Raw genomic sequence first — 25990 nt, forward strand, 5'->3', positions numbered from 1 at the left:
TTCGAAAATGACATTGTTGATCAGAACAACAGGGTGTTCGTGATGACTGTAGGGCTGCCACTAACAACTATTTTTCTATCGATTAATCTGTCGACTATTTTACAGATTCGTCGCTGAATCTAAACGATTAATTTTCCTCCAAAAAAATCTAGTTGACCATTTCATTGCATTTCCGAAGCACCGCGCCGCACCGGGCAGCGCCAAGGAAAGCCCGGCGCTACCTATCCACCCCCCTGTTAAACCTTTGTTCGGTTCACATGGGCTGCGATGCGCCTCGCTCCCTGCACCGATGGTTTCGGCGTCGAGTCTGTCGAGTTTGCTTAATAATATGCGTGAGACAGACTGTGTACTAATGTTGACATCTTTATTCGGGTCCTCACTTCCGTGTTTGACCCCGCCCCCCACTTTTATTGCCTCCTCCTATTGGTCCATAACATACCCACATAGGGGCTTCCTATTAGCTAAACCTACATGTCAATCAACTGTTGTGAATAACATTGAAGACACCACAGTCTATTTTTTCCGCTCGCTGCCAGGAAACAAACTGGAAAATGATTTTAAATGATATGACATATTTTATAAGATATAAATGACAAAATATGCATCCCATACTTTGTATACCCCTTCCAGTGTTTCCCCTACCGTTCTACTAGGGGGGCGCCCCGCCCCGCCAACGGCACCTCCCGCCCCCCCTGGAAGATCAACTTCATTATTTATTTTATTTTTTATTTTGCAATAAAGCGCCAGATCGCCACAGGCATGTTATGTCTGTCTCTACATGGTCGTGCGTTTAGATTTCTTCTCTGCTCTCTGTATCGCGCACGGCGGAGTTCCATCCAGATGCGCGCGCACACAGACACATGCGCGCACAAACTGACACGTGCGCGCCCACACAGGTGAGCAACCTCCCACCAGCGGACTAGTGATTGGAAGTTCGGATCTTTTTACCGTGTCGGTTCTTTGAATCTCGTTCAGTAAAATGAACGAATCTCTTTTTGAGTCATTCGTTCGTTTCAAGGGGGGGGGGTGCAAACGATCCAAAGACTCGTACCCGGCAGATGAACGAATCGTTCAACTCCCGACCGTGTGTTTGGATCAATGATCGGGTTCATCTGCCCACAGAGTCTTCGGCCGACGTGTAGGCCACACAGAGCGAGCTCATCTCGCCGGTGACCGCGGTGCGGGCGGCGCACGGGAAAATCTCCCGGCACCTCCATACCGCTGCACGTCCACCCGGACATGAACGGGAATCTATGGAGCTGCTGATCCACACGCTGCCAGCACATCCAGCTGGCCCGCCGCATCCGCGGACACAGAGCTTAAACTGCTGCTGATCCACTGACTATAACAACGCCGCATTCAAATAAAAATGTGGGAAAGAATATTGTACAGTATCTAATATTGTGTTGGTCATATTTAAATCATTCATCATTTTTTTTTGGGGGGGGGAAAGAGAGGATAAAATAAAAGAATCGCATATTAAATCTTAATCGTTCAGCCCTATTCACAAGTCATAATGACTGGTTTTGTTATTTTCACTTTACATTTACACTTACAGTTTAGTGCAGTGTAATTATTTCCTGTGATAATTAAATGCCAGTGTGACAATAAATGACAATTTAAAACCATACAAACTGTCATGTTTTACTGTATTTAATAGAGGAGGTTTTCTTAAAAAATATATGATCTGCCACACAAAAGCTGTCAGTCATGGCTGCTTTTTAACAGCGGTCACGCGAAAGGGGATGAGGTAACTGTTTCCTCTTCTGAGCCTATGGAGGTCACGTAGAAAATTATCCAAAGACTCGTACCCGGCAGATGAACGAATCGTTCACCTCCCGACTGTGTCTTCAGATCAGTGTTTCGTTCTTCTGCCAACAGAGTCTTCGGATCAGTGATTCGTTCATCTGCCGGATACGAGTCTTTGGATCCTTTTCCACGTGACCTACATCAGCCTATGCAACAGTCCCGATGCGCGGCCACGAGAAAATGAACGAATCTCTCTTTGAGAGGACTCGTTACTCCCGAGTCCTTGTAAGGATTCGTTCAAAACGAACGAATCGTTCACGACCGACACATCACTACAGCGGACAGAGAGCATCTGAGAACATGTCTCATGAACCACCTGAGAAGCAGCTAAAAATATCCGCCACTCTCCTGCGAGTAGCAACCGGAGGAGCTCTCCTGCTCCGGGTCCAAGTGCAGAGAAGTGCTGCACGCCCTGCCCCAGACAAGCATCTGTCCGGTCACCACCGGACAGATTTGACCCACTTTGGCTGTTAGAGGGGAAATACTCCCCCTGGCTGTACAAGACTGATCTCGGTAAGACGGCGAAGCGCAGCATCGCGAAATTCTCAAGCGCGCAGGCGCCTGGCTGTTAAAACGTGACGCGCATTTCTCAGCGCCGTTCGGCCCGCGATTCTGCTTTCTCCGCTTGTTGTTTTTAACTGTGAACGCACCACGCCTCCCCTCCATTGTTGTTGCCAACTCCTCCTCAGAGCTATTGGCTCTCCTAAAAGTCGCTAAGTGACGCCATCGCCTAATTTACAAAATGAAATGGTCGCTGTAGGCCATACAAAAAGTGATAAAAAAAAAATCACGTTAAATATGTTTAGAACTACAAATAAGCTTTCTTCTAAAGAAGAGTATTACGTTCACTAAACTAAAGTATAATTCTGTTTTTCTGAGATAATTATCTCTGAAATTCCGAGATAAATTCCCAATCAATAAAAAATAAATGCAATACGCTTCCGTATTCTTCTGTTGATTCTTTTTTTTAATCTTGCCATTGAAATATGCCATCACTTCTCAAAATAACTTCATGACTTTAATGCTGCATCTAGACCCACATATATAAATCAATTTTGTCCTGTATTGTTAAATGTTAGAATATCAAATTTAATCAAAAGGCTGTTATGTGGGGTGGAACTGCTAGCTCTACGTCCAGCCCTCCTCCTTTATCCGGGCTTGGGACCAGCAAAATGATCATAAGAGACACTCTGGCAGAGCTAGTCTCCATAACACCAGAAAAAGTTGCTAGATTTGTCGCTAGTAGCTTTCGCCATGAGGATTTAAAAAGTCGCCAGATTTAGCGACAAAGTTGCTAAGTTGGCAACAATGCTCCCCTCGCAACCTCAGCCTGAACCCTTATTAACCCTGCTGCGTCTATTCATAATAGCAACAACATAAACCATATCGATGTTTTTAAGAATCTGGTTAGGAAAGGGATGACATTACCAAGCAACACTTTAATCTATCACTGGTTAATCTATTCTCATCTGACCATTGTTCAAAACCGGCAAATCTTACGTGAAAAGATTTGAATTATAAACGGAAGTTTCAAAAAGGTAACTTAACACAAACGAGGGTTATGGCGAAGTGCTCGATTCTAACTAGTCCTGTTTGATTGCTATGGTAACAGTGATTTCAGGTGGTAGAGAAGTCGTTCAGCTAATAGGATCTCGACTTTCGTCTTCTTTCACTTTATGCGCATGCTCCATGACTCTTTACATTGATTTGAACCACTCTGCTCCAGCGTTTGTGTTTTCTTGACAGGGCTTCGTGATAATTCTAGTTTAGTTCAATGTACAGTTCAGAAATTCAATGTACGGTTCAAAATCATTAAAAGAAACACATTAACATCATGATTCCTTTAAGTTTTTGATTCCGTGACTACTACCCCCCCCGCCCAAAAGCTGTAAACCTAGGGGAAACACTGCCTTCTGTTGTCCTGGAGTTTAAATTTCCCCAATCACATAATTAAATTACCCCCTCTGCCCATCCACTACACTACCAGCACATAAGCAGACAGATAGAGAGAGAAAGAGAGGGGGGCTATGAAGACCATCATCATTTACCCCCAAACCAGTACAGTGAACGGGTTACATACAACAATAAGCGGAGAAAGCAGAATTGTTGGCTGACCGGCGCCTGCACATGCACGTCCCGTGTGAACAGCCAGGCGCCTGTACATGCTTGAAAATAGCGCTGCACGGAGCAGAGCGGCGCGGCGGAGCGCTTCGGCGTCCGGTAAAAACCCGGCATTACGTAGTGATATTGAAGAAGAATTTTTTTATAATGAATTGAAATGAAACATTTTAGAAATTGAAAAGGTAAACATATAATTTGTGTTGGTCCGACGCATTGGTTTAAAATATTGATGTCGACGCATTTTCAGCGTCATCGATGACGTTGACTAATCGCGGCAGCCCTAGATGACAGGCATCTAGGGTTGGTTGATATAAACTAAATTGGCATATGACGATTTATGCTGTGAAACAGCAATGGATGATGCCATCGTCCTAACAAATTCTATTACTTTACTCGCTGACAGACAGAGAGTCGAAAACTTAAAAGTTAATTTGTTGGAAATGGCCATGACAATATCGGCAGTGCCTACCACCCCATGTTTGATACTTAGATATACTCTAGAGCGAAATCTTTCTTTATAGTTACAGACATTCATTAATTCCGCTCGTCCTGACTCTGATAGCTCTCTTCCCCTCTCTGACGCGCTGAAACACACCGACATGCATTGTCACCGACACGCCACACAGCCACCAACAATGTCAACGGACACATTTGTAAACTCACACTGGGTAAAAAACTAAATATTTCTGGTTTGGCTCGATTCGGCTGTCAGTGCGCAGCAGCGGAGCAGTAAATTACTTACAAAATGCCCCCCCCCTCTTTTAATAGACTGTTAGGGGGTAAGACTTTGTTTTGGGGTTAAGGTTAGAATTAGCTTAAGGGTAAGGATAGGCACTTAGTTTGGATGGTAATGGTAAGGAGCTGTCCTTAATAAAATAGCTGTACAAACGTGTGTGTGTGTGTGTGTGTGTGTGTGTGTGTGTGTCCTTTCACCACCAAAATGTATTCAGTTCATCCTTGAGTCCAACTGAATGTTCCAAATTGAAAGCAATTCCGTCAAGGTGTTTATGAGATTGCATGATCTAAAGAGAAGGATGGACAGACTCCCTGAAAACATGGCCACTGCCTGTGGGCAGTTCCTCCAAACCTAACGACTTCATAAGAAATGATGACTGAAATTAATTAATCAATCATTTATCATGTCTTTGGTCAGACAGTCTTCAGTGCACTCCAATTCCCTGTGTAGAATGTTAGAATTTTAGGAAGCCAGATTTCTGTTTGCTACCAAAGCTGCAATTAATATTATCTGACATGATGGCTGTTGTCCTGTGTACTAAATGGCTCAAAAACAAAGGTGACAGGACTGGACAGTGAAATTCATCTTCTTAACCTTTGTTTCAACTACAGTAAGAACCTTAGAGAGAAAACAAAAATTGAAAAGAGGAGAGACACAAAAGAAGAATGAAAACATGCATGGGCAAGACAGTCTGAGACTAAATTAGAGGGATATTAGTCTTATGAACCAAAGCGTGTCTGGAGCTTACGTTGCATGTCAGGAGGCGAGTGCAGACTTTCTTCCTATCAGGATCAAGGACGCCGCAGTGTTTGTCCAAGTCACACTCCCTCTCTATGGACACAAAAACAATGTTTCAGCTACAAAGTCAACACAGTCAACAAACACTTTAAAATATAATATTCATCACTTTCATGTAATCAACTCCTATTACTTGTGCATTGCATCCCAAAAGCTGCAAATTATTGGGTGACCAAGGGCTTGATGCACATCAAGCCCTAAATGCATCCCACATAGACACTGACAGAATATGTTCCATGTAGTTTTCTGGTATATTTACTTTAAACCACAAACAACTTCATCCAACCCAGTGATTGTAGAGATGGCAAGAATTAATATCATGGTGACTCTTCAGATTTGATGAATCCTGTCTCATAATTAGGTATGCATTGATTTCCTGACAATACCAATGTTTAGAAAACTATTTGGCCAACATCAGATAATGATGGTTTTCTTTTTAGGGCCCGAGCACCGAATGGTGAGAAGCCCTATTGAAATTGTAAGGATTTTTATTATTATTATTATTATTATTATTTCCCTTTTTGGACTTTTTCAGGGCCTAGACATGCTGCCACGACATAATTTGACATGAGCGTGGCAAAATGGCTCAACAGCGCCATCTACAGAAAGCCCCCTCACTTAGCTTAGTTTGATTACACGCCATAAAAACAGGAGGTTCGGTATCTTGGACATATTTGGTCAAATCGAGTCCAAACTAGACATGTAAGACAAGAGTCCCAGCCTGATGATGTCTACATAGAAATCATGACTTGAAATCACAGCGCCCCCTCTCACAGTGACATGTTTTATACTTTGATGAACTGCTCCTGGCTGCTTTACAATATACAGCTCAAAATATCTCAGTCAAGTCATCGGATCATGGTCAGAATTGTGACTTTTATTCAAACCGTGTAAACATTGATGTGCAGCGAAGGATAGTCCTTCGCCAAAGGACACAATGTTTTCATAAGTCCTCTCTGCATTGTCCTATCACTGCCAAACTTCTGTCTCCTGATTAGAGTACAAGCCTGAACAGCTCTATGTGTCAATATTTCCTCAGTGTCATAGCGCCACCTACTGATTCGCCATGAAAAAGAAAGTATTGTGTTAATCCACTTTGCATTATCCATCCGGCTCCGAACTACTGACCTATGATCCCAATCCTGACCTGAACAGGTCCATATATTAATATTAGTTCAGGCTCATAGCGCCACCTACTGATCAGTGTGAAAATTAAATTGTGGAAACATTTTCCAAATGACACAAAATTGCTCACGCTACATCAGTGCGCCTACTTGAACAGATCTATATGTCTATGCGTAATAAGAGTGATGGCGCCACCTAGTGGCAACAAGAAGTAAGCTTTGTTTTACAACCATCCTTCGAGTTAAATAAAATCGTAACTATTTGATACAGTGGACTGTAATCAGCAATTAGCAGGCAAGGATCGACATCGCGTGACAGACGCAGGAAGTGAAGCGTTTATCCTTACTGCAGTGCGCAAAACGCATGCAACGCTCAGACGTGCGCTTGGTCATCGATCGCTCTCTCCACCGACCGCAACAGGCTTCAACGTGCGGGTGCTCGGGCCCGACAGTGCTACAACGTAGCCCTAGTTTAATTTATGTTTGAAAAACTTCTGCTTGCCTGCTGACAACTGTTGACTGGTATGGGAATGTGCACAACATGTAAATGTCGAGTTCTGCCAGTCAAGGACTGTAAAGAAATATTTGTTAAATATATATATATTTACTTATTTAACAATATATATATTTTTTTATCTGTTTGTATTCATCCTTCAACCTCTTACTCCAAATCACCCCAAACGCGCCATCTGTACTCACTGGAGGCCACTTTGTTGTAGGGTCTTGGGATCCGGTGGGGTGGCATTGCAGGGGCCAGAGGGGAATCCTGGCTCTGGGCGGGTGGCCTGTCACTAGGCGAAGGCCTACCAGGTGGAGTGCTTCCATGCGGCCAGGGGTGATCTCTGAGTGATGGGGGTGGAGAGCTCATCGGATGCTCCAAAGGCGACGGCTGCTTGAATACTGATGACTCTGTGTGACTGCTGTAGGAGGACAACTTCTCCAGTGGGGAATGTCTGAATGGCCGGGGGGGAAAAATTCTTAAACATTTGACTACATTTTTTTTAAATATGTTGTTATCCTAACTAAAAGGGCAAGGACAGTTTTTTCCATCTAAAATCATGTGAAGCCTACTTAGGCTGGAATCGTATTTGATGCATAGCTATAGTTTCGTACAGGATCACCATCCTGGACCAAACCTTGTCTATTTGGATCCCAACTTTTTTCTCAAACAGGGGGACATTTACATTCGAGAGTAGTAACGATTCATTGACCTGATACAATATATCTATTCAATGAGCAAATACATAATGTGTCTATGCAAAATATATTGTTGATGTGCCCTAATTTTGAAATGCCCTGGTGTTACCAGAAATAGAATGCCATGTATAATGCTAACTTATGAAATTGTCCTGCCCTCATTGTGGAGGCTTACACCGGCCTTACACAAGTGTGTTTTAAGAAAAATGACGAGCAGGATCCCAGCAGATCTCAAGTTATTTTTACATTGTGAAAGTTACTGTTACAGCTATAAAAAACAAAAGAGACAAAATGTTGGCAACAAAATTTCATTTATGATCACTACACCTGGCATTCTAATGGTTAGGGAAATTTGTCCGACTTGTTGCTCCAAAAAATCTTATTTTGTTGTTTTTGTTGTACACAGTCACGGAAGCAGGCAGAGTGCGAGGAGCTGAAAAGATGAAGATGGAGCTCGGGAGATTTAAGCACAAGCAGGGTATATTTGAGTGCAGGCACAGGATAATGAGTGGTTTACAAAATGTGAACGTAAAATCAGTAAGTCCTTCTATCATACAAAAACCACACTCTTGAATAAAGATGTGGGGAAAAAAACTACAAAATAAGCTAAATGTTTTTAATTTAATTGTAGCATAAGACTGATCTCTGGTCTGTAAACAAATTTGTGAAATCATATTTTAGTAGCTTTTTGTGAGTTGACATTTGTAATGATTGTGTAAAATGGGCATATACAATTTTTTCATATCAATCGCAAGCACCTAAAATGTGGCAGATTTTGTGATATTGGCAAATATCGCATTGATGTCAAAAGAATCAATGTCATACAGTGATGAAACTGTCAATTTATTCCCTTACTTAACATAACCTACCTAGTAGCTACATCCCTAATCCTCAATTTGTGTAGTCACTCCTTCTATTTATCTGAAGCAAATCTTTACAACTGTAATTTTACACAAATCTACCACTGTAACATGATGCAACTAAATATTCCATTAAACTGGCAGCAGTGAGATAATCTCTTCTGCTTGTAGGCCATAAAATTTTAGCAATTAAATATATATTCATATAGTGTTATGAAATGCAAAGAAATCATGACATACACACTAATGGTCCGTAACTGACAAACTATTGATGACGACGAAGTGCAGTGCAAGACATGTGACTTTTCAGTAGCTATGAGATGGACTCTTTCTTATCCAGCGCAGTTATCTAACAAACTCACAGTGATGCAAGGGCTTTAGTTACTTCTCAAAGTAGGGTTTTGGCGATCTGCTAAAAGGATCTAAGTAACCTACGTCAGCTCAACAGTCGTCAAATTATGATATATTTTCGCAAAAGTAAGTATCAGTGAATGAGCTCCTTGCAAAAAAATCTGTCAGTGAGAGAAAAAGAGAGGTAGCAAAGTAAGCGTGGGCTGAACAAATGAGGGCAGGCAACAAAGAAGATCTGACCCATTAAAGAAACAAAAAAGAGAGCCTTTTTAGTCTTCAAGTCTTTAACATAGAATAAGATATGTGTTCATTAGTGAGCTTTAGAGGTGTTGTAACTAAGCATTCTTTGTTACCTTTGGACAGAGTGAGGCTAACTGTTTCCTCGTTTCACAGTATTAAAGGGGACATATTATGAAAATTCCACTTTTGTAGTGCTTCTACACGTTAATTTGGGTATCTGGCATGTCTACCGTCCTAAAAACTCTGGAAAAAAACAACTCCCGCGATTTGTTGTGGTTCCTCTATGTCAGAAACTATACGCTAGAGTGCGTCGAATGGTGTTACGACCAGAATTGACGTCACAGTCAGTGTACATGGCATAGCCCCCCCAAAAGCGAAGTAGACATTTATAACCAGAATTCAGTCTATGACCATTGAGCTTTTTTTCTATGTTAGAGAACTCTGTTCTTACCGTACTGCATCTTTGGAGTTCTTGGAGTGTCTGTACTGGGGTGGGGTAGAAGGTGACGGTGGGGCTGCCCGTAGCTGGCCAACACCCTGACCTCTACCCTCCCAGGAAGAAGCAGAAGCAGAATTGGTCCCAGAAGAAGGAGAGTGGCCCTGGTGGGGCCTCTGCTGGGGTTGGGATGCAGGGGTGGGAGAGCGTAGTCTAGCGTACAGCTTGGCAACAGGGCCATGTCTCCACTCGCAGTGCTTTTCAAATGCCTGCGGCTTCACTACTTGTCCACAATGGCTGCACACCACCAGGTAGAAGTCATCATGGCCAGGATAAAGACCAAAGATGGACATGTCTGGTAGGAGAGTAGAGAGGAAAAGCGATGAGCTAACGAAAAGCAGACACCCGTATGCTAGGCTACAGAGGAGGAAACAAGTCTATTTGTGTAACAGCTGGGGACAATGCTACATCATGGAAAGATGATCGATCTTCTCACCATCTCTGTAACATCAGAAATAATACACAAATAAAATACCCACTTCTTAAAAATATGTCAATGTAATCATTTGAGACTTTTAGGTAGTTTTAAATGCAATGGATAGACACAGCTCAACACTGGGTTAAAGATCTGATTTGATCATGCGCAGCATTGGTGATAGTGAGCAGTGAAAGCTCAGCATGTCATGCGTGGATGTTGTCATGCTGTCTTGAATGAGTTTGCTTTGGGTGCTGTGGTTTCCTCCCACAAGCGAAATACCTGTAGGCTAGGTGAACTAGTGACTAGTATATGTGGAGTTCAGTGCATGTCTTAAAGCGGCTGAAGAGAGTGGTCAGAGAAATTCCACAAAAAGTCTGGAGGCTTTCACTTGAACATTTGCATTTGCACATACAGCCCCTCCGGAGAATGTAGGGATGATTTCCGAAGTTCAGTGCATGTCTGAAAGCAGCTTTAGTTTGAGATGAGATAGACTTCAGCCCCCATGCTCCTGAACAAACTAAGTGAATGGGATGAATGGATATAAATCTGGCAATTCAAGGATTTCTGCAAAATATGAACTGAAACAAATCCCTATATCGATGCAAACTAAGGTAGAATTCTGGAATTTACGAAATGTGTGGACTTCGGCTGATATGTATTAATATCCACTGTTTTGAGTGTTTCATGTAGATGCAGCTTTGCTGGGACAAAGTAAATATACTTGCATACGAAAATCATCAATTAACTTTTTGATTTATCAAATTATGCTTTAAAAATCACATATACAAATATAGAATGTATATCAGACACCGCTGCAGCTACAGACGACTCAGTGTGACTAGCATTACACTACCTAGGTTTAATAATCGCCAAGGTCTCTGTGAACCAGTGGCGCCATTTACTTACCGTCTCTGGGCAAGGCTGGAAACCAAGGAGATGCTGATACACAATTAACTTCACAGGTCTCTGTACATTCACAGTATTGTAACTATATCGATTTAGGGTTAACAGTTTGTGCCTTGTTGTTTTCAGATATAGCCAATTATCACATATCACAAATTTGCCACAAGGGCATTAACGATATGTATGGCATACAACACACGTCTATGTAAAGACTCTCGAATCAGATAAGTTAAAAGGTTTTCACAGACAACAGCCTTGACTTTGTCTTGTAGATTATGATGTGCAGACTTACCCTCCTTACTGAGAGACATGGCCTCCGCAGCTTTTTTGCCATTCTTGCTGCTGTCTTCCACATCAGGCCCTGAAACGAGGCATTTCACATACATGTTCGATTAGCCACTTGGGAGGTAAGATGCTTTCCCACAGTTGTATTTCAGGTCCATCATCAAGACAAAGATGACCTGACAAAGATTTTGAGCATTTACAGGCTCTTAAACTGTGTTATGTAAATAACTAATTTACAGGTCAGCTTCTCTTACACTCTCTTACTGCTAAATGTTACTCCAACAGTCAGCAGGTAATTCTATTATTCGGTGGAGGAGGACTTTATTTGACAGTTTTGTCCAGAGTAGCACTTGGAGGTATACCAGATAATGATTGAGCACACATACTTAAAACAAGGACAGGAACACTTTTGGAGCTGAAGTCTCACATTTGACATTTACCGTCGCACACATACATGTTAACATCATTCAAATGGAGGTGACGACGCTGGCAGCCAAAGGGCAACGTAAAAATTAAGCTAAATGAAGACAGGGTATCGTTTGCTAACATCAAAGGGAGCCGGCAGCATTTACATGGTGGCAACAGCCCAGACTCCTCCTCCATCACCGGTGTCCGCTCTCAATCCTCCTGCTGCTACCACTAGCATGCTAACGCTAACTGCCTTGTTGTCAAGGCTTCCTCGCTAGCTAGTCTAGCTTTCCACGGCGAGAAGTTGCTCTCCCGACTATCCACACTAGCCTCCGCTCTGGAGCCGCCACTGCCGGCTGCTGTCCCCACAATGAAGAGTCTCCCTGAAACACTGGCAGCATGTTTCATGACCATGGCAGTAAAGCGCACAACGTAATGGCTTTAATTTAATAACCATCACTTGTTTTTCTAGAAGAGAGCATTTGTAGTGGGACCTGGAGAAGAGCAACATGTTACCCACCCAGCGCTAGGACCCGGCAGGGTCTTTGTTTGGGTAACATGGTTAGCGCTGTCCTCCGTTTCCACGAAAATAAACCTGTGTTCTTTGGTAAAAAGCCTTTGTAGCAGCCAGTGTGTACGTCGAGGTGTTCCCTTACCATCTGCCGCTGTCACAACGGCCCAATCGGCCCAGGTACTCCAGCTTTGACCTACGAAATCATCGAGGCTAGGCACCCGCCGATCCAGAGCAGCCATTACTTTTGCTGCGCGTTCACGCGACGCCATCATCACTGCGCGGCAAGCAACTTACGTCATATGTCGCGCTCTCGACAGGATAGGAACTTCCTGCGAGCGCGTTCTTGGGACATCCACACACACACACAAGGGACAGGACCACAGAGTGATGTCGCTGCCGTTCTTCTTCGAGAGATTTTAAACATCGATACTGTGTGACTGAGCCAAAGCGCAAAGATACGAAGAAGACATGACAGGACGTTAGCAACAGTAACATTTAGGTAAAGTAAGATACAGATATCTGTAGAAAGTAAGCACATATCAGCACATCTACATAGGGGAAATAAATCCATTTGATAAACTCAGTAACACGTTAAAAGAAAGATAAAGTAATGTGCACATACAAGCATGAATGCTGAAACACAGACAGAAACACAGGATCAAGTTAAGTTAGGGTAAGGTTCGACTCATTTTTTTATTATTTTGTAAGCAACCACTGTAAATAATAAGATGCACTTGGGCCTCTATTGACCCTGGACCACTATCCATGTGTCCACATGTCACAACAGTGCATGTAAACCATGAGAACTTATGTCCAAAAATAATAGTTGTCTGACAGTCCATTCCAGGGCACAGCAGATGTGAATCACTGGAAGGATATTTACCTCTGAAGGACTTGTGCAATTCATCATCAGTACAATGCAGAGTGATGTGGTTAAGTATTTGTAAATCTGTATGGACAAACACACTATTGTTCACTGTTCACTGGTTAAGTTAAGCACATGGAGAGTGTATCCGAAGGGGTGATCAGAAATCACAGGTCCACACATGTGAACACACCTAGCCTTTTCCTCATCCCTGTCAGTGGTTTAGCCTCACACAGCTAGTCTGATCCATGCTGGAATACAAACACAATTCCCCATGAGGACGTGGTGTAACATGGACGCTGTGTATGTGTTCTAATGTCACCTCATAAATAATATCATCATATATCACACTCATGAAAAAGAGGCACAGGGTGCATCAGTCAGTGGGAAATTTCACTGTGAAAATTTCGATAACTGTTTCTTAAAATTGCTGAACAATAATCCAGTTTAACTTTCAACTTGAAAATGTTGATTAGATTATGGAAAAAAAATGGGCATTTCAATTTGATCTTTTTATTAATTCACTCTTAACATTACATTACATTTCATTTAGCTGACGCTTTTATCCAAAGTGACTTACAATAAATGCATTTAACCATGAATTAAACAATCCCAGAGTTTTAACTGAATCCAAGTTAAATACAATTTACCATGTAATTAATGTTGGAGGGATGTATAAATCACACAAGGAACATTTAAAAGTAAAAGTAGAGGATTTAGCTGTTGACTTGAACATGAAGGTAAAAATCTTTTGTAAGCAGATAAGTCCAAGGATTCTAGACAATTAAAATAGCTTTAAAATCCTTTCTGAAAGGTGCAGGTAGCCAGTGTAGGGTCTTCAGTGTATATTTAATCTGCTTTCTTTATCGCTATATCATTTTGAACTAGCTATAATTATTATCCCTTTTAGGTAATCCAATTTAGCAAGTAAGAAAGGCACAAATGAGCATTTCAGCATCTTTTTAATTTAAATGTTAATCAGTAATCCAGTTTTAAAGTTTGTATGCATAATATTCCTAGAGTTATGGGGAAGTACAATATTACAGACTTTTCCCCCCAATGAAACACTTTGCACTGACCGTTCCAAGCTACCTGAACATGCATTAACCTTGAACAATTGGAACAGTATAAGATACTGCTGACACCTTATTGTATCAGTATTAACAAAATATAATATCATAAATAATATCATTGATTCTTATTATAAGTACTTGCTGAATACACTTGTGTAATTACATTGTGTTGGCAGCTTTTACTTGAGCACTTCTGACAACTTCCACCAACGAAAAATACTGATTATCTTATCTATACATCATTGCCACCACATTTTCCACTGAATCACTTCTTTTGACGTCTCTGTGTAGTGGGCTGGTTATGCATACACACATTTATTTGAAGACATTCGTGTTGAGTGATGCCTTCTTTCAGTTAGCTCTTCATCAGTACAATGTCTTACACCATTTTCAAATCAAACATTGACTTTGACCAAATTGAACATGGGGTCATGAACCGGGGAAATATTGATTTCAAAACTGGTTGAACTGTTTTTAACCTTTTACAATACTGTGCTCTAGATAAAGCCAGACAGGAATACAGATTAGACTTTCCTCAAACATGCAGTATACACTAGAATAGTCGTCATTGCCTTTTGACAATCCTCTCTACATCGTCACTCTCGTAATTTATTGGAGCTGCTGGTAACCATCAGCACGAATCATCAGAGTCAGGGCGCCCTCTAGTGACCAGAGCTTTAGTTGTCAAATTGTTGTGGATGAAACAAATACATTCCTGATCAAAATCTTAAGACCAGTTAAAAAATTGCATGAATTAGCATTTTGCATTGTTGAATCTTAGGAAGGTTCTAAGTAGAGTTTCAAAATGCAAAAAGAAGAAATGGGAACAAGAGCCCAAAAGTTGTGAGCAGGCAATTTATTGAAAACAACAATTTAACTGAAGTAGGCTGTTCATCAGCTGATCAAAAGTTTAAGACCACAGCTAAAAAAAAAAAAAACCCTCCTAAAACAGAAATTAAAGTGTCAAAAACTGACTCAGTAATGAGTAGCTCCACCATTATTGTTGATCACTTCAAAAATTCGTTTTGGCATGCTTGATGCAAGTGTTTCCAAAAGGCTAGTGCGAATGTTGCGCCAAGTGGTGAAGATGGCTTCACGAAGGGCATCCACTGTCTGGAACTGAAGTCCATTTTTGTAAACTCCCCTTGCCATCCATCCCCAAATGTTCTCAATTGGATTAAGATCAGGGGAACACGCAGGATGGTCCAAAAGAGTGATGTTATTCTCCTGGAAAAAGTCTTGGTCAGACGGGCATTGTGAATTGGAGCGTTGTCCTGCTGAAAAACCCAGTCGTTACCACACAGACGAGGGCCCTCAGTCATGAGGGATGCCCGCTGCAACATCTCCACATAGCCAGCTGCTGTTTGATGCCCCTGCACAACCTGGAGCTCCATTGTTCCATTGAAGGAAAAAGCACCCCAGATCATGATGGCGCCCCCTCCACTGTGCCGCGTAGAAAACATCTCAGGTGGCATCTCCTTGTCATGCCAGTAACGTTGGAAGCCATCAGGACCATCAAGGTTACATTTTTTCTCGTCAGAGAATAAAACTTTCTTCCACCTTTGAATGTCCCATGTTTGGTGCTCCCTTGCAAAGTCTAAACGGGCAATTTTGTGGCGTTGAAGGAGACGTGGCCTTTGAAGACGTTTCTTGTTTTTGAAGCCCTTCCTTCGCAGATGCCGTCTGATGGTTATTGGGCTACAGTCAGCACCAGTAATGGCCTTAATTTGGGACGAGGATCGTCCCGTGTCTTGACGGACAGCCATTCGGATCCTCCGGCTCAGCGCCGGTGAGATTTTTTTGGGTCTACCACTTGATTTTTTGTTCCATAACCCTGAGGATCTTTAAGAAATGCAAAATGACTGTCTTACTGCGTCCAACCTCAGCAGCGATGGCACGTTGTGAGAGGCCTTGTTTATGCAGTTCAACAATCCTACCACGTTCAAAGACAGTGAGCTTTTTTGCCTTTGCCATCAAGAGATCTTCACAGTGTGATTACTTGACAGGAAATGACATGGAATCCAAATTTTTGCAAAGATTTTGGCTTTTAAAGGCTGTGGTCTTAAACTTTTGATCAGCTGATGAACAGCCTATTTGAGTTAAATTGTTGTTTTCAATAAATTGCCTGCTCACAACTTTTGGTCTCTTGTTCCCATTTCTTCTTTTTGCATTTTGAAGCTCTACTTAGAACCTTCCTAAGATCCAACAGTGCAAAATGCAAATTCATGCAATTTTTTAACTGGTCTTAAGATTTTGATCAGGATTGTATAAAACATTACAAGAATTTTTTTTCATTACGAGAAAATCTTGGTATTTAAATTAAATTGTAGCTCTAACGTTTTTAGCATTATATTACTTACATTAGATTTGTCCTTATTGATATTGTTTATACAAAAACTAAACAGATGTTCACAGAATAAAAAAGGATAGAGAATAAATTATTTAAAGCAACACTGCCTTTATTTAGGGAGAATGGTGTGACATTCATTTCCACGCCTCACCCCGAATACTCGTTCTTTAAATAATTCTATCTTGTAAGGTCCAGCAAGTTCAACAGTAATGCTGAACTGTAGATCAGTTAAAAAGACTTTGAAGTAATTTTAAAACCAGCTTTTATCTTCAAATTCTGGCATGGAAAATTTAACAGTAGATAAATGATAGAGGCTTTGTTGGTGTTCGTGGAAGAGGAGATCTCTTTTATTGAGTCCACTAAGGTAAAAAATAATAATGTTGAATTCATGCTGCATATCTAAACCTGCCAGGCTGCCAGCTTCCCTGATGACTGTTGATGTTTAATTTCCCTGTTTTTAAAAAGCAAGAGGAAGACTTTTGTGCTCCTTTATTAATCCCACAATGGGAAATCTGCAGTATTACAGCCACAAATGTATAAAAAATTATAGAAATTAATAGAAGATATGAATGTCATTAAACTAATATATACAGTGTAAAGACAGGAGAAATATGCGCAGTGGGAGACTATATATAGTGAATGGATTGCACATGAACTGTTGATATTGCACAGACAGATGAATATAGCACAGTGAATATTGCACAGTTAGAGCGTTGGTGTGTCTACCAGGACAGAGGTTGGACATTGTAGAGGAAATATACTCTCAGGAAAAATGTACTCGTAATTTAGGGATTAAAGCAGAGCTCCACGAACAGCGCTGGGGAAACTGGACTGTATACAAACACAAGAATGCCTCGTGTTCTCCGCTGGTCTGAAAAGAATGCATCAAAGGTTTATAGAGAGGGTGATACCCCCTCCCAATTTGTTTTTACTTTTGTTGTTTTATTACTGTGACCTTATTCAGTGCAACTACATCTGAAAAATAAATCTTAAAAATTGCAGTCCATAATGGTGGTGCATGTGGTTTTACTGGGAGCGGAGCTGGTTGTACAGTCTTACTGCTGCAGGAAGGAACGACCTGCGTTACCTCTCCTTCACATACTTGACTGGAGGAGCTGCGCAGTGTGTCATTCAGGGATTGAACTTTTGTTGTCTATCAAAGAATTGCTTCACCATCATCCCCCTCTGTCTCACCACCTCCACTGGGTCAAGTGGGTATTCCAGGACCGAACTGGCCCTCCTAATCAGTCTATCCAGCTTCTTCCTGTCAGTCCAGTGTCTGAACCTGTTGAAATCTACCACCATCAGGATCGTGAAGAGATAATAATAATTCATCAACAAAACTGTGACTCAATGTTTTAAATGTTGCTATTTTCTGTTTCTGTTAAGAGGATCTGCTCTGAATTCGAAAACACCAAAGTTTCTTAAAGTTCCAGAAAATACAGATGATATGCCTCAGATGGTTAATTTTGACTCATTTATCACAACTCAACAACAATGCAGTCTTCTGTTTTCAGTCAAATTGTTACTGACCTTCGTTCAGGATCTTTGGTGTAATAACTAAAATTGTAATTCATGGTTGCAGAATGATCTTTTAAATTTTGCTACTTCATAATGTTTTATTCTATTTATCTATTTATTTTGTTCGAACCCTTAGAGTAATTCATTTATTTGATTTATTTTTTATTAAATTTATTAAGTGTATTACACAGCAGATGGCCCTTTTTTCATCAATGTCAGATAAGTTCAGAAACTTCACCCAAAGGGTGAGGAGCAAATCAGCTTCATAAACAAAAAAGAGACCTTATATTATAAGGGCTCTTCTTTGTTCATGAAGCTGATTTGCTCCTTCAATGATATAAGGCTTATATCATTGAAGCCCCACATGTCCAAAAGCTGTTTGGACTGTAATGGAGCAGATAAAACAGTTCAAACAAGACCCTCGTTAATGTCATCATTGTGACAATTCTAGTTCAGATCATTTATACCAAATATTTATAAATCTTCAGTTTTTTAACCCTTTACAATATGAGTTGCTTTGCATGAACCCACTTTTGGAGGGTTAACACAGCCTGACATATAGCAACAACATTGACCTTTATGAATTATTATTTTTAGCGTAGTTCCACATATAAAAAACACTAGCCTCTTGGCACCTTCGTGAACAAAGTCCCATGACTGTAAGTCATGGGAGTGGGTGATCAAAAGACTCACTCATTCATTTGTGATGTAATAAAGAAAGCAGACTGTATCCAGCAGTTGCAGCACACATGTTTACATATCATTACAGACAAACCAATTTTTTTCGTGGGCACATACAAGGCATAACATAAATTAAGTTGAATGTCAATAAACATAACATGAGCATCAATATATCACCCTGCTCTACTAAAAGCAAAAAGTATATTTTAAAATTGATTAAGCATATATGATCAATGTAAATATGTGGAATTATATTACTTTACTTATAGTGCCTCAAATAGTCCCTCATACATTCCAAAGGCTATGAAATAATACAGCTGCACAGATAGTTGCCATATGAGTCACTGTTAGATCTATTAATACGCATATAATTCATAAGGGTAATTCAGGCCCTCCGAGTCAACAGTGACTCAATATAGTATTGTGGGGTTAGGGTCTGTGGTTTTTTCTTTATTATGCCTTAAAACTGACATTCTTCATTAGCTATAGAAAACCAGTACTATGTACTGCAATGCTGCACGTTACATGTACAGAAAAAATAGGTGAAGGAGAAATGAGAAATACAGCAGGATTACATCAATCTGGCATCCACATCTTGCCCCTTTTGACACACAATGGTACAATGAATGTGACCTCACCGAAAATGTAAGGGGGAAAAAAGTTGCACACTGATCATTTTTCATTGGGGAAAACAAACATAAACCCAACAGTGGTTTTAAAAAAATACAACAGACCAAATAATGTAGAAATAATACAATAACCTGTATATAATAATGTAAATAAAGTCTTGTTTTGCAAACAAGGGGGAGCTGTACTGTTACAGAGTAGTTTAAATATAACATTTTGAACTAACAGGAACTAAATGAGGTTTAACCTGACATCAATACATGTAGCTGTGGGAGTAAACATGTAGAGAGTCTGCCTTGGTCTGGACACAGTAGTGTGGCAAATGCTGTCACAAGCTGTAACATCACTGAAAATAACTATTTCAAAATTCAAAAGCTTTGCTTCCCCTCCTGAGGTAAAGCAGATTGGAGTGTGATGTTTTCCATGTTTGTGTGTTTTCTACTTAAAGCATAGGAAAATCCAAGTGAATTGGAAGTTTAACAAATATGTGGTTATCTAACATATTGCAGTGTTTCTCATAGGACTCAAGAGGTGGGGGAATGTTATGACTGTTTCTATAACTGGAAGAAAAAGAGCATACAACATATTTTAACCTTGAGGCTGAGTCATTTATTGAAATTGAAATAAAGTAGTTAGAATCTGTGCTGTAACGTTTGCTCTTACAGATAAATTAATGCAAGAGCAGGGCCTACAATAATCCTGCTCAACAGAGAAACCACAGAGTGCAACTTATCCCACATAATTCATATATTCTGGATGTTGCTTTTTATCGCAACAAATGATTTTATTGGATGTGAGAATTGTTTGATTTCAACTTCTATTAGTCCTTTCGCTTTTCCAGAAGAGGACCAGCAGCGATTATATGTTCTTACATCACAATTTCATCACTCGGTGGCTCCCTAAAGAGCAGATATCAACGGAAGACGATGTTAAAGCAAAAATACTATACAGGTCTGCTCTGCTGAACACCACTTACATACATTTTAGGTTTCAGGCTACAGTCACATAAAGTCTTGTGGTAGATAGTGTTAAGAACTTACTTTGTATTCACACTTAGTGTTTTCAAGGGCACATGGGCACTTGGGTTTAAGATATTTCAGCCACTAGATTTGAGGTTACCTTCAGCTATTTATAATTGACAAATCTTTTTGACAAGTATTGGGGATTCTTAATCACAACTGCAGGAGACCAGTGTTGGGCAAAAACCCTTCAACTGTGGGTGCAGCCTGAGGACCCTCAGTGTTCTGGATTAGGTGCCTCAACTTCCTCCATGGTGGCGGGTGGGTTGGGATCCTTGTGGAAAGGAGTCTCTTTGTAAATGAACCAGCAGTTACCTGCCCACAGGATCAGATTCAAGAAGCCAAATATCTGTAGAAAGACAGGAAAACAGAAGACTGGTGACACGCAATGCACAGTAGTAATTTCAAAGGTCATTTGTTGCAATAGTCTTTAGATTTTTTCCCGAGATTGTATCCTCCTTTTCTTGGATTGTGGTATAACCTAAAATAACTTTGTTAATTAGCTTATACAATTCTTAAGTAACCTAAGCCTCTTAGAAGACCTCCTCCCGCCCCTACAACTAACAGTTTTTTACAGTAGATGTTACGTCAGGTGTGTGATTATTTAAGAGAAACCAGCATCTTCACCAGTATCAAGTCTCAGCTGTGAGGGGACATTCTTAGAAAACCTCATTAATCTAAGATTATTTTTTAAATGTGTCACGACTTTGTACTACGAAGCATTATGAATACAGCCCCAGGAATACGGCATTAAACATCGATGACGATTATACATTTAGCTCTTTTCACTGATTGTATTCACTGATGGCACAAACATGTAAATGTGTATCATTACATCCAGTGGTAGGCCTGGTGATGCTACAAGCAGACAGATTTTTTTTAATCTAAAATTCTCGCGGGGCACCACCCTTCAAAGAATTGAAAAGATAGCCAATTTATTGATTAAGATCAGTCTCATTTAGATCTAGTTCAATTAGAATTTAATCTACCTTACTATCTATCTACTCTTCTAATTCCACAAATGTCTGTCTGTCTGTACGTGAAGTACATATCTCACCAAATGTTCTCATCAGCTTCACACTTGGCACATGTATATTTCATGGCCTGAGGAACTGCAGTGACAAATTCTGTGCTATCTGGACAAGCAGTTTGTTCAATAGTAATAACATTTTTATAAACAGGCAAAGAGCATCTTGCAGTCAGGGAGTGAGGTAGCGTACCACAGTATGATTACCAAGTTGAAAATGTCTGAAGCAATTGCCAAAAATCAGCGAGAAGATCAATGATTTCACTTTTAACAACCCTATTAAACAGAAATAGAACATCCCTTGGCGGACAGACCAAGAGGACATGTATAAAGGCGAAGCAAATCTATGGGTTAATATCGTAATGACATCTAAACACATTCCATTAAAAGGTTAAACTGCCTACATTAGCATGTCTACTTGTAGCAGTAATACACGGCTCACCAACAACAACACCACTCATGTTAACGTATATGGTAACAGTTCTGTAGAAGATGCTGTAAACAAGGCTCTCCACTTCATCCTCTGGCACCTGGACTCCCCAGGAACCTAGGCCAGAATCCTGTTTGTGGACTGCAGCTCTGCATTCAACTCCATAATCCATGGTCTGCTCCAGGACAAGCTCTCACAGCTGAGCGTGCCTGACTCCATCTGCAGGTAGATCACAGACTTCCTGTCTGATAAGAGGCACCGCAGGAAGAGCCAAGTCCCGCCCATCCCCGTCATCCTGTGCGACTTTCCAGTTGACAACGTGGAGTCATTCTAATAAGTCGAGAAAGTGATGGGCTGCAACCTGCCCTCTCTCCAGGACCTGTACGAATCCAGGACTCTGAGGCATGCAGGTAAGATTGTGGCCGACCCCTCCCATTATTCACAAGTGTTGGTTTAGTGTGGGAATTGGCAGCATGCCCAGATGTTGCCGGGAGTGTATATAGGCACACAGAGGCCATACACACTACTGAGTCACATTACGAGTTGCTTAGATGAACTTCGCTCAAGTTGGATCAGCCTGTGATATAAATGTGTTACTTTGATTTTCAGTGTAGTTTGAATCCGGCCCTCAAAAGGGGTGATGATTTTGGTTTCCATTGACCGTTGTTTGGAACATTTTCAACTTAAATAATTCAATCATCAGGATCTGATATGTGATTTAAGTGTTCCCTTAATTTCTTTAGTATATAGATATATATATTAGTGCTGTCAAACGATTAAAATATTTATCGCGATTAATCACATTTATGTAATCAACTCCAAATTAACTGCGATTAATCGAATTTTTTTATCTATTCTAAATGTCCCTTCATTTATTTTTTTTCCGTTTTAATGCTCTTATCAACATGGCAAAAGTGAATTGGCTTGCTTTATGCTAATGTTTTATTTTATTGAAAAACAACATTGCCAAACAGGGCGGTACAATATAAAATTATAAAGTGCACATTTCAGGTAAACAAGGACCCTATAGTGCAGGTAAACCATGGCTTAATATTTTCTTTATTTCAAATTTGCTGTGAACATAGCAGTCAGGCCTCTTACTTCAGAAACAATGAACCGTAACATTTAGGTTACCAATAAAAGGTAACCTAACTACTACTACTAAAGGTAAGCCTACAGACAATCAACAAAATAACAAACAAACAAAATACACAGGCAAGTGTCAACCTACTTTGAAATAAATTAAACATAGAACTATGTAGGGCTATTTGAGTCCACCCCATATTTGTGGAAAATGTATGAAATAAGAAGTACCCTATTTTGAAATAAATAAAAACATATAGCTGCAGCCTATAGCTTAAAAATATATATTTTAGTTGGCGAAATATTAAAACAAAAAGCGAGGGCAGGTAAGACTGGAGGCGAACACAGATACTGAAGCTCGATAGAAACCAACTGCAGCTTCTGCTCTGATCAAGAAGCTGAGGCGCTGATCTCTGAGCAGCTGAGACCAGAGAAAATCTGTGTTTTCACTGTTTCTATAGTTAAGAAGCAGCCTGTCAGTCACTGAGCGCCCGCTTCACGTGAACGAGCTCTGATCTCACTCTGTCTGTCTGAGCGAGTGAACGGGGCGGAGCTCCGGAGCGGTGCGCTATCTGTCAGGACGAGGACACATGCAGATTTTTACCATCCTTTGATAACAAATCCTCCTTGTAGGTCTACTCTCCTCTAGTCTGATCAAACTCTGTCCTGCATGTATAGAGTTGTAACTGTACTGCTGCACGGAGAAGACATTTTCATGTTCAGTTTATAGCAGCAGCTTCAAAGTATTGATTAAAAATGGGCGCCAGCACTGATACACAAAAATGAACCAAACAGGGCTGTATAGATCTATAAAAAAACGTATGTGAAAACTGTGGGCCTGAACTCTTGGCAACAATGGGAACACTGATCACAATAATGTTTACAATCAAAAGTTGTAAACTGTTGAGAGGACAGCTTTGCCAAAATATGAAAGTTGACAAAATTTGACCATTACGTTCCCGCCACTGCAGCAGGTGCACTGCTCTAACATGACTTACCACAGAGGCAGTGAGGCGGCCCATGGAAGGAAACTCTCCTGGGAGACAGAAGCCCTTGCATTGCTCCACTAAGTGCTCAGGGTTAGTGGCCAATTTCACATCAGTCAGGCCTTTTCCCCAAGCTGAGGAGGACACAAGCCACAGGAAGGCAAAGGCAGCGGTCACCACAAGGTCCTGGTAAAGAGTACATAGTAAACACTGTTCACTTACACATCACTACTCAGAACGGTCTCAGTTTGTTTTTCATGCCACTATAATTTACTATTTAAAACATCTAGAGTATCTTGTCCCCCCAAAACAACATACACAGTTTTCAAACTTCTTGGCTGCCTTCATCTGTGGGTAGGTTTCATTAAAAACTCACAATGAGCTCCACTGTGGATGTTATGTTTGCACCCATATCTGTTGGATTGTTCAGTTGTCAGCAGGATTATGCAAAGGCTACTGCACTACTGCCACAATTGGTTGATGGATTACATTGCACATGAATACATAGGTGTTTTTTTATAAATCCTCTCTCCCTGAACAAATACATGCCCCTGACAACACATTTAACTGCAAGGCTCAATTTGGTCCGAGTGACCACCCAGTGAGAGAAATAAAATAAAACAAGCTAACTAGAACAAAACAATCCTGGGATGTAAAACCCATCCCAACTCTCTTCATGAGGGTTAGTATAGGACATGTACTTACAATGATAGGGCCGCGGGTGGTCTGGCGGTAGACATTCTGGTAGCCCAGGTAGAGGACTAGCGTGGCGGTGCAATAAAGAAACCCAAATACGCTGACACACACAAAGAACTCTGCTGAGGAGGAGAAGTCTCCCTGCAGGTAGGTCTCATTGGATTGGCCACCATTACACAATGGTATCTTATATGGGTAAGCTGACAACCTGAGAAGAATTACAGAAAACTCTTTCAACACTCACTCTGATTACTCTTATTTTCATACTCTGGGATTTCAAGGAAAACAAGTCCTCACCTGACTTACTCTTTATCCAAGGAATGCAAGAACAGAGAATATGAAGTGATTAAGACACATTCGTCAGATCAATACTCCTTACTGGTCAATTATATATCTCTCAACATTGTGCCAGTAATCCCTTGTGATAGATGCTTCACTAGTTTCAGGAACATTTCCAGCTGCATTTAATCATTCTCATTTAACACTTTGCTAAGGGCTAAGTTCAGGTCAGAATGCACGTGAAGCTGCGGTGGACTAGTTGTTAGAAAAAGGGATATCAGAATGAAAGGTTGCTAGTTTGAGGCCATGGACTGGCCACGGATCAGTTCAAGTTCAACTCTCCCTATCCCACTTAGACAGACAAACCTGACTCCTCTAACACCTGCTCCCCATAGCTGCCCACTGCTCTGTATTCCGTGTGCTGTGGACACACGGATGGGTTAAAAGCAGAGGCTCAATTTCCCCATTGCATGTAGTGCTTAGCTCCGCATGATTACGGGAATCTTAATAATAATATTTTTTTTAAAAACTAAAAAAAAACACACATAAGGAGGTTGTCTGTAATGCATGTGACCACATTCTTTTGCTGAGTGAACTCAAATGACTACAGCTGACGTCAACCGACCAACTACAGTTTCACAATGAATCAAACGTGTTATCACTCTTCTTGGTGTCGTGCAATAGTGCTTAAAAGTGTTACCATAGAATGGTGTGCCTTTAGGCACTCAATAAATTTGGTTATCAAAATAAAATATAAAAACATTAATATTTAAAATATTAATATTAAATCAAAACTTTAATTGTTTAAAGTTCTCGCGGGGCACCACCCTTCAAAGAAGGGAAAAGATAGCCAATTTATTGATTAAGATCAGTCTCATTTAGATCTAGCAATTAGAAATCTCAATATTTTACCATTAAAGATTATATAATGAACAATGAAGGTTATGGAGTTCTTAACAGTGTAACGGTTGGCAAAATTCACTTATGCAACATTAATGACAGAACATTTGTGAAAGAAGAACATTTATTATGAACATAATAAAGTATAAAAACCCAAATTACTAAACAATCAAACTAACTAATAAGGAGGTGT

General features: G+C 40.6%; 2 protein-coding genes across 3 annotated transcripts in view; both read right to left on the minus strand.

Moving 5' to 3' along the window:
- atxn7l2a (ataxin 7-like 2a) overlaps positions 1-14963 on the minus strand; it is a 30735-nt gene extending 15772 nt beyond the window's left edge. For both annotated transcript variants that reach the window (XM_053429720.1, XM_053429712.1), the window contains exons 1-5: positions 12403-14963; positions 11346-11414; positions 9688-10027; positions 7288-7541; positions 5415-5497 (exon numbers count right to left, since the gene is read on the minus strand). In XM_053429720.1, coding sequence (XP_053285695.1) covers positions 5415-5497; positions 7288-7541; positions 9688-10027; positions 11346-11414; positions 12403-12532 — 876 coding nt within the window. In that variant the 5' untranslated portion in view covers positions 12533-14963. The remainder of the gene's footprint in view (positions 1-5414; positions 5498-7287; positions 7542-9687; positions 10028-11345; positions 11415-12402) is intronic.
- Positions 14964-18801: 3838 nt separating this feature from the next.
- sypl2a (synaptophysin-like 2a) overlaps positions 18802-25990 on the minus strand; it is a 30890-nt gene continuing 23701 nt past the window's right edge. The window contains exons 4-6 of the mRNA XM_053429731.1: positions 24628-24826; positions 23935-24108; positions 18802-20745 (exon numbers count right to left, since the gene is read on the minus strand). Coding sequence (XP_053285706.1) covers positions 20614-20745; positions 23935-24108; positions 24628-24826 — 505 coding nt within the window. The 3' untranslated portion in view covers positions 18802-20613. The remainder of the gene's footprint in view (positions 20746-23934; positions 24109-24627; positions 24827-25990) is intronic.

This window comes from Pleuronectes platessa, chromosome 2, assembly GCF_947347685.1.
Source record: "Pleuronectes platessa chromosome 2, fPlePla1.1, whole genome shotgun sequence".
NCBI classification, from domain to species: domain Eukaryota; kingdom Metazoa; phylum Chordata; class Actinopteri; order Pleuronectiformes; family Pleuronectidae; genus Pleuronectes; species Pleuronectes platessa.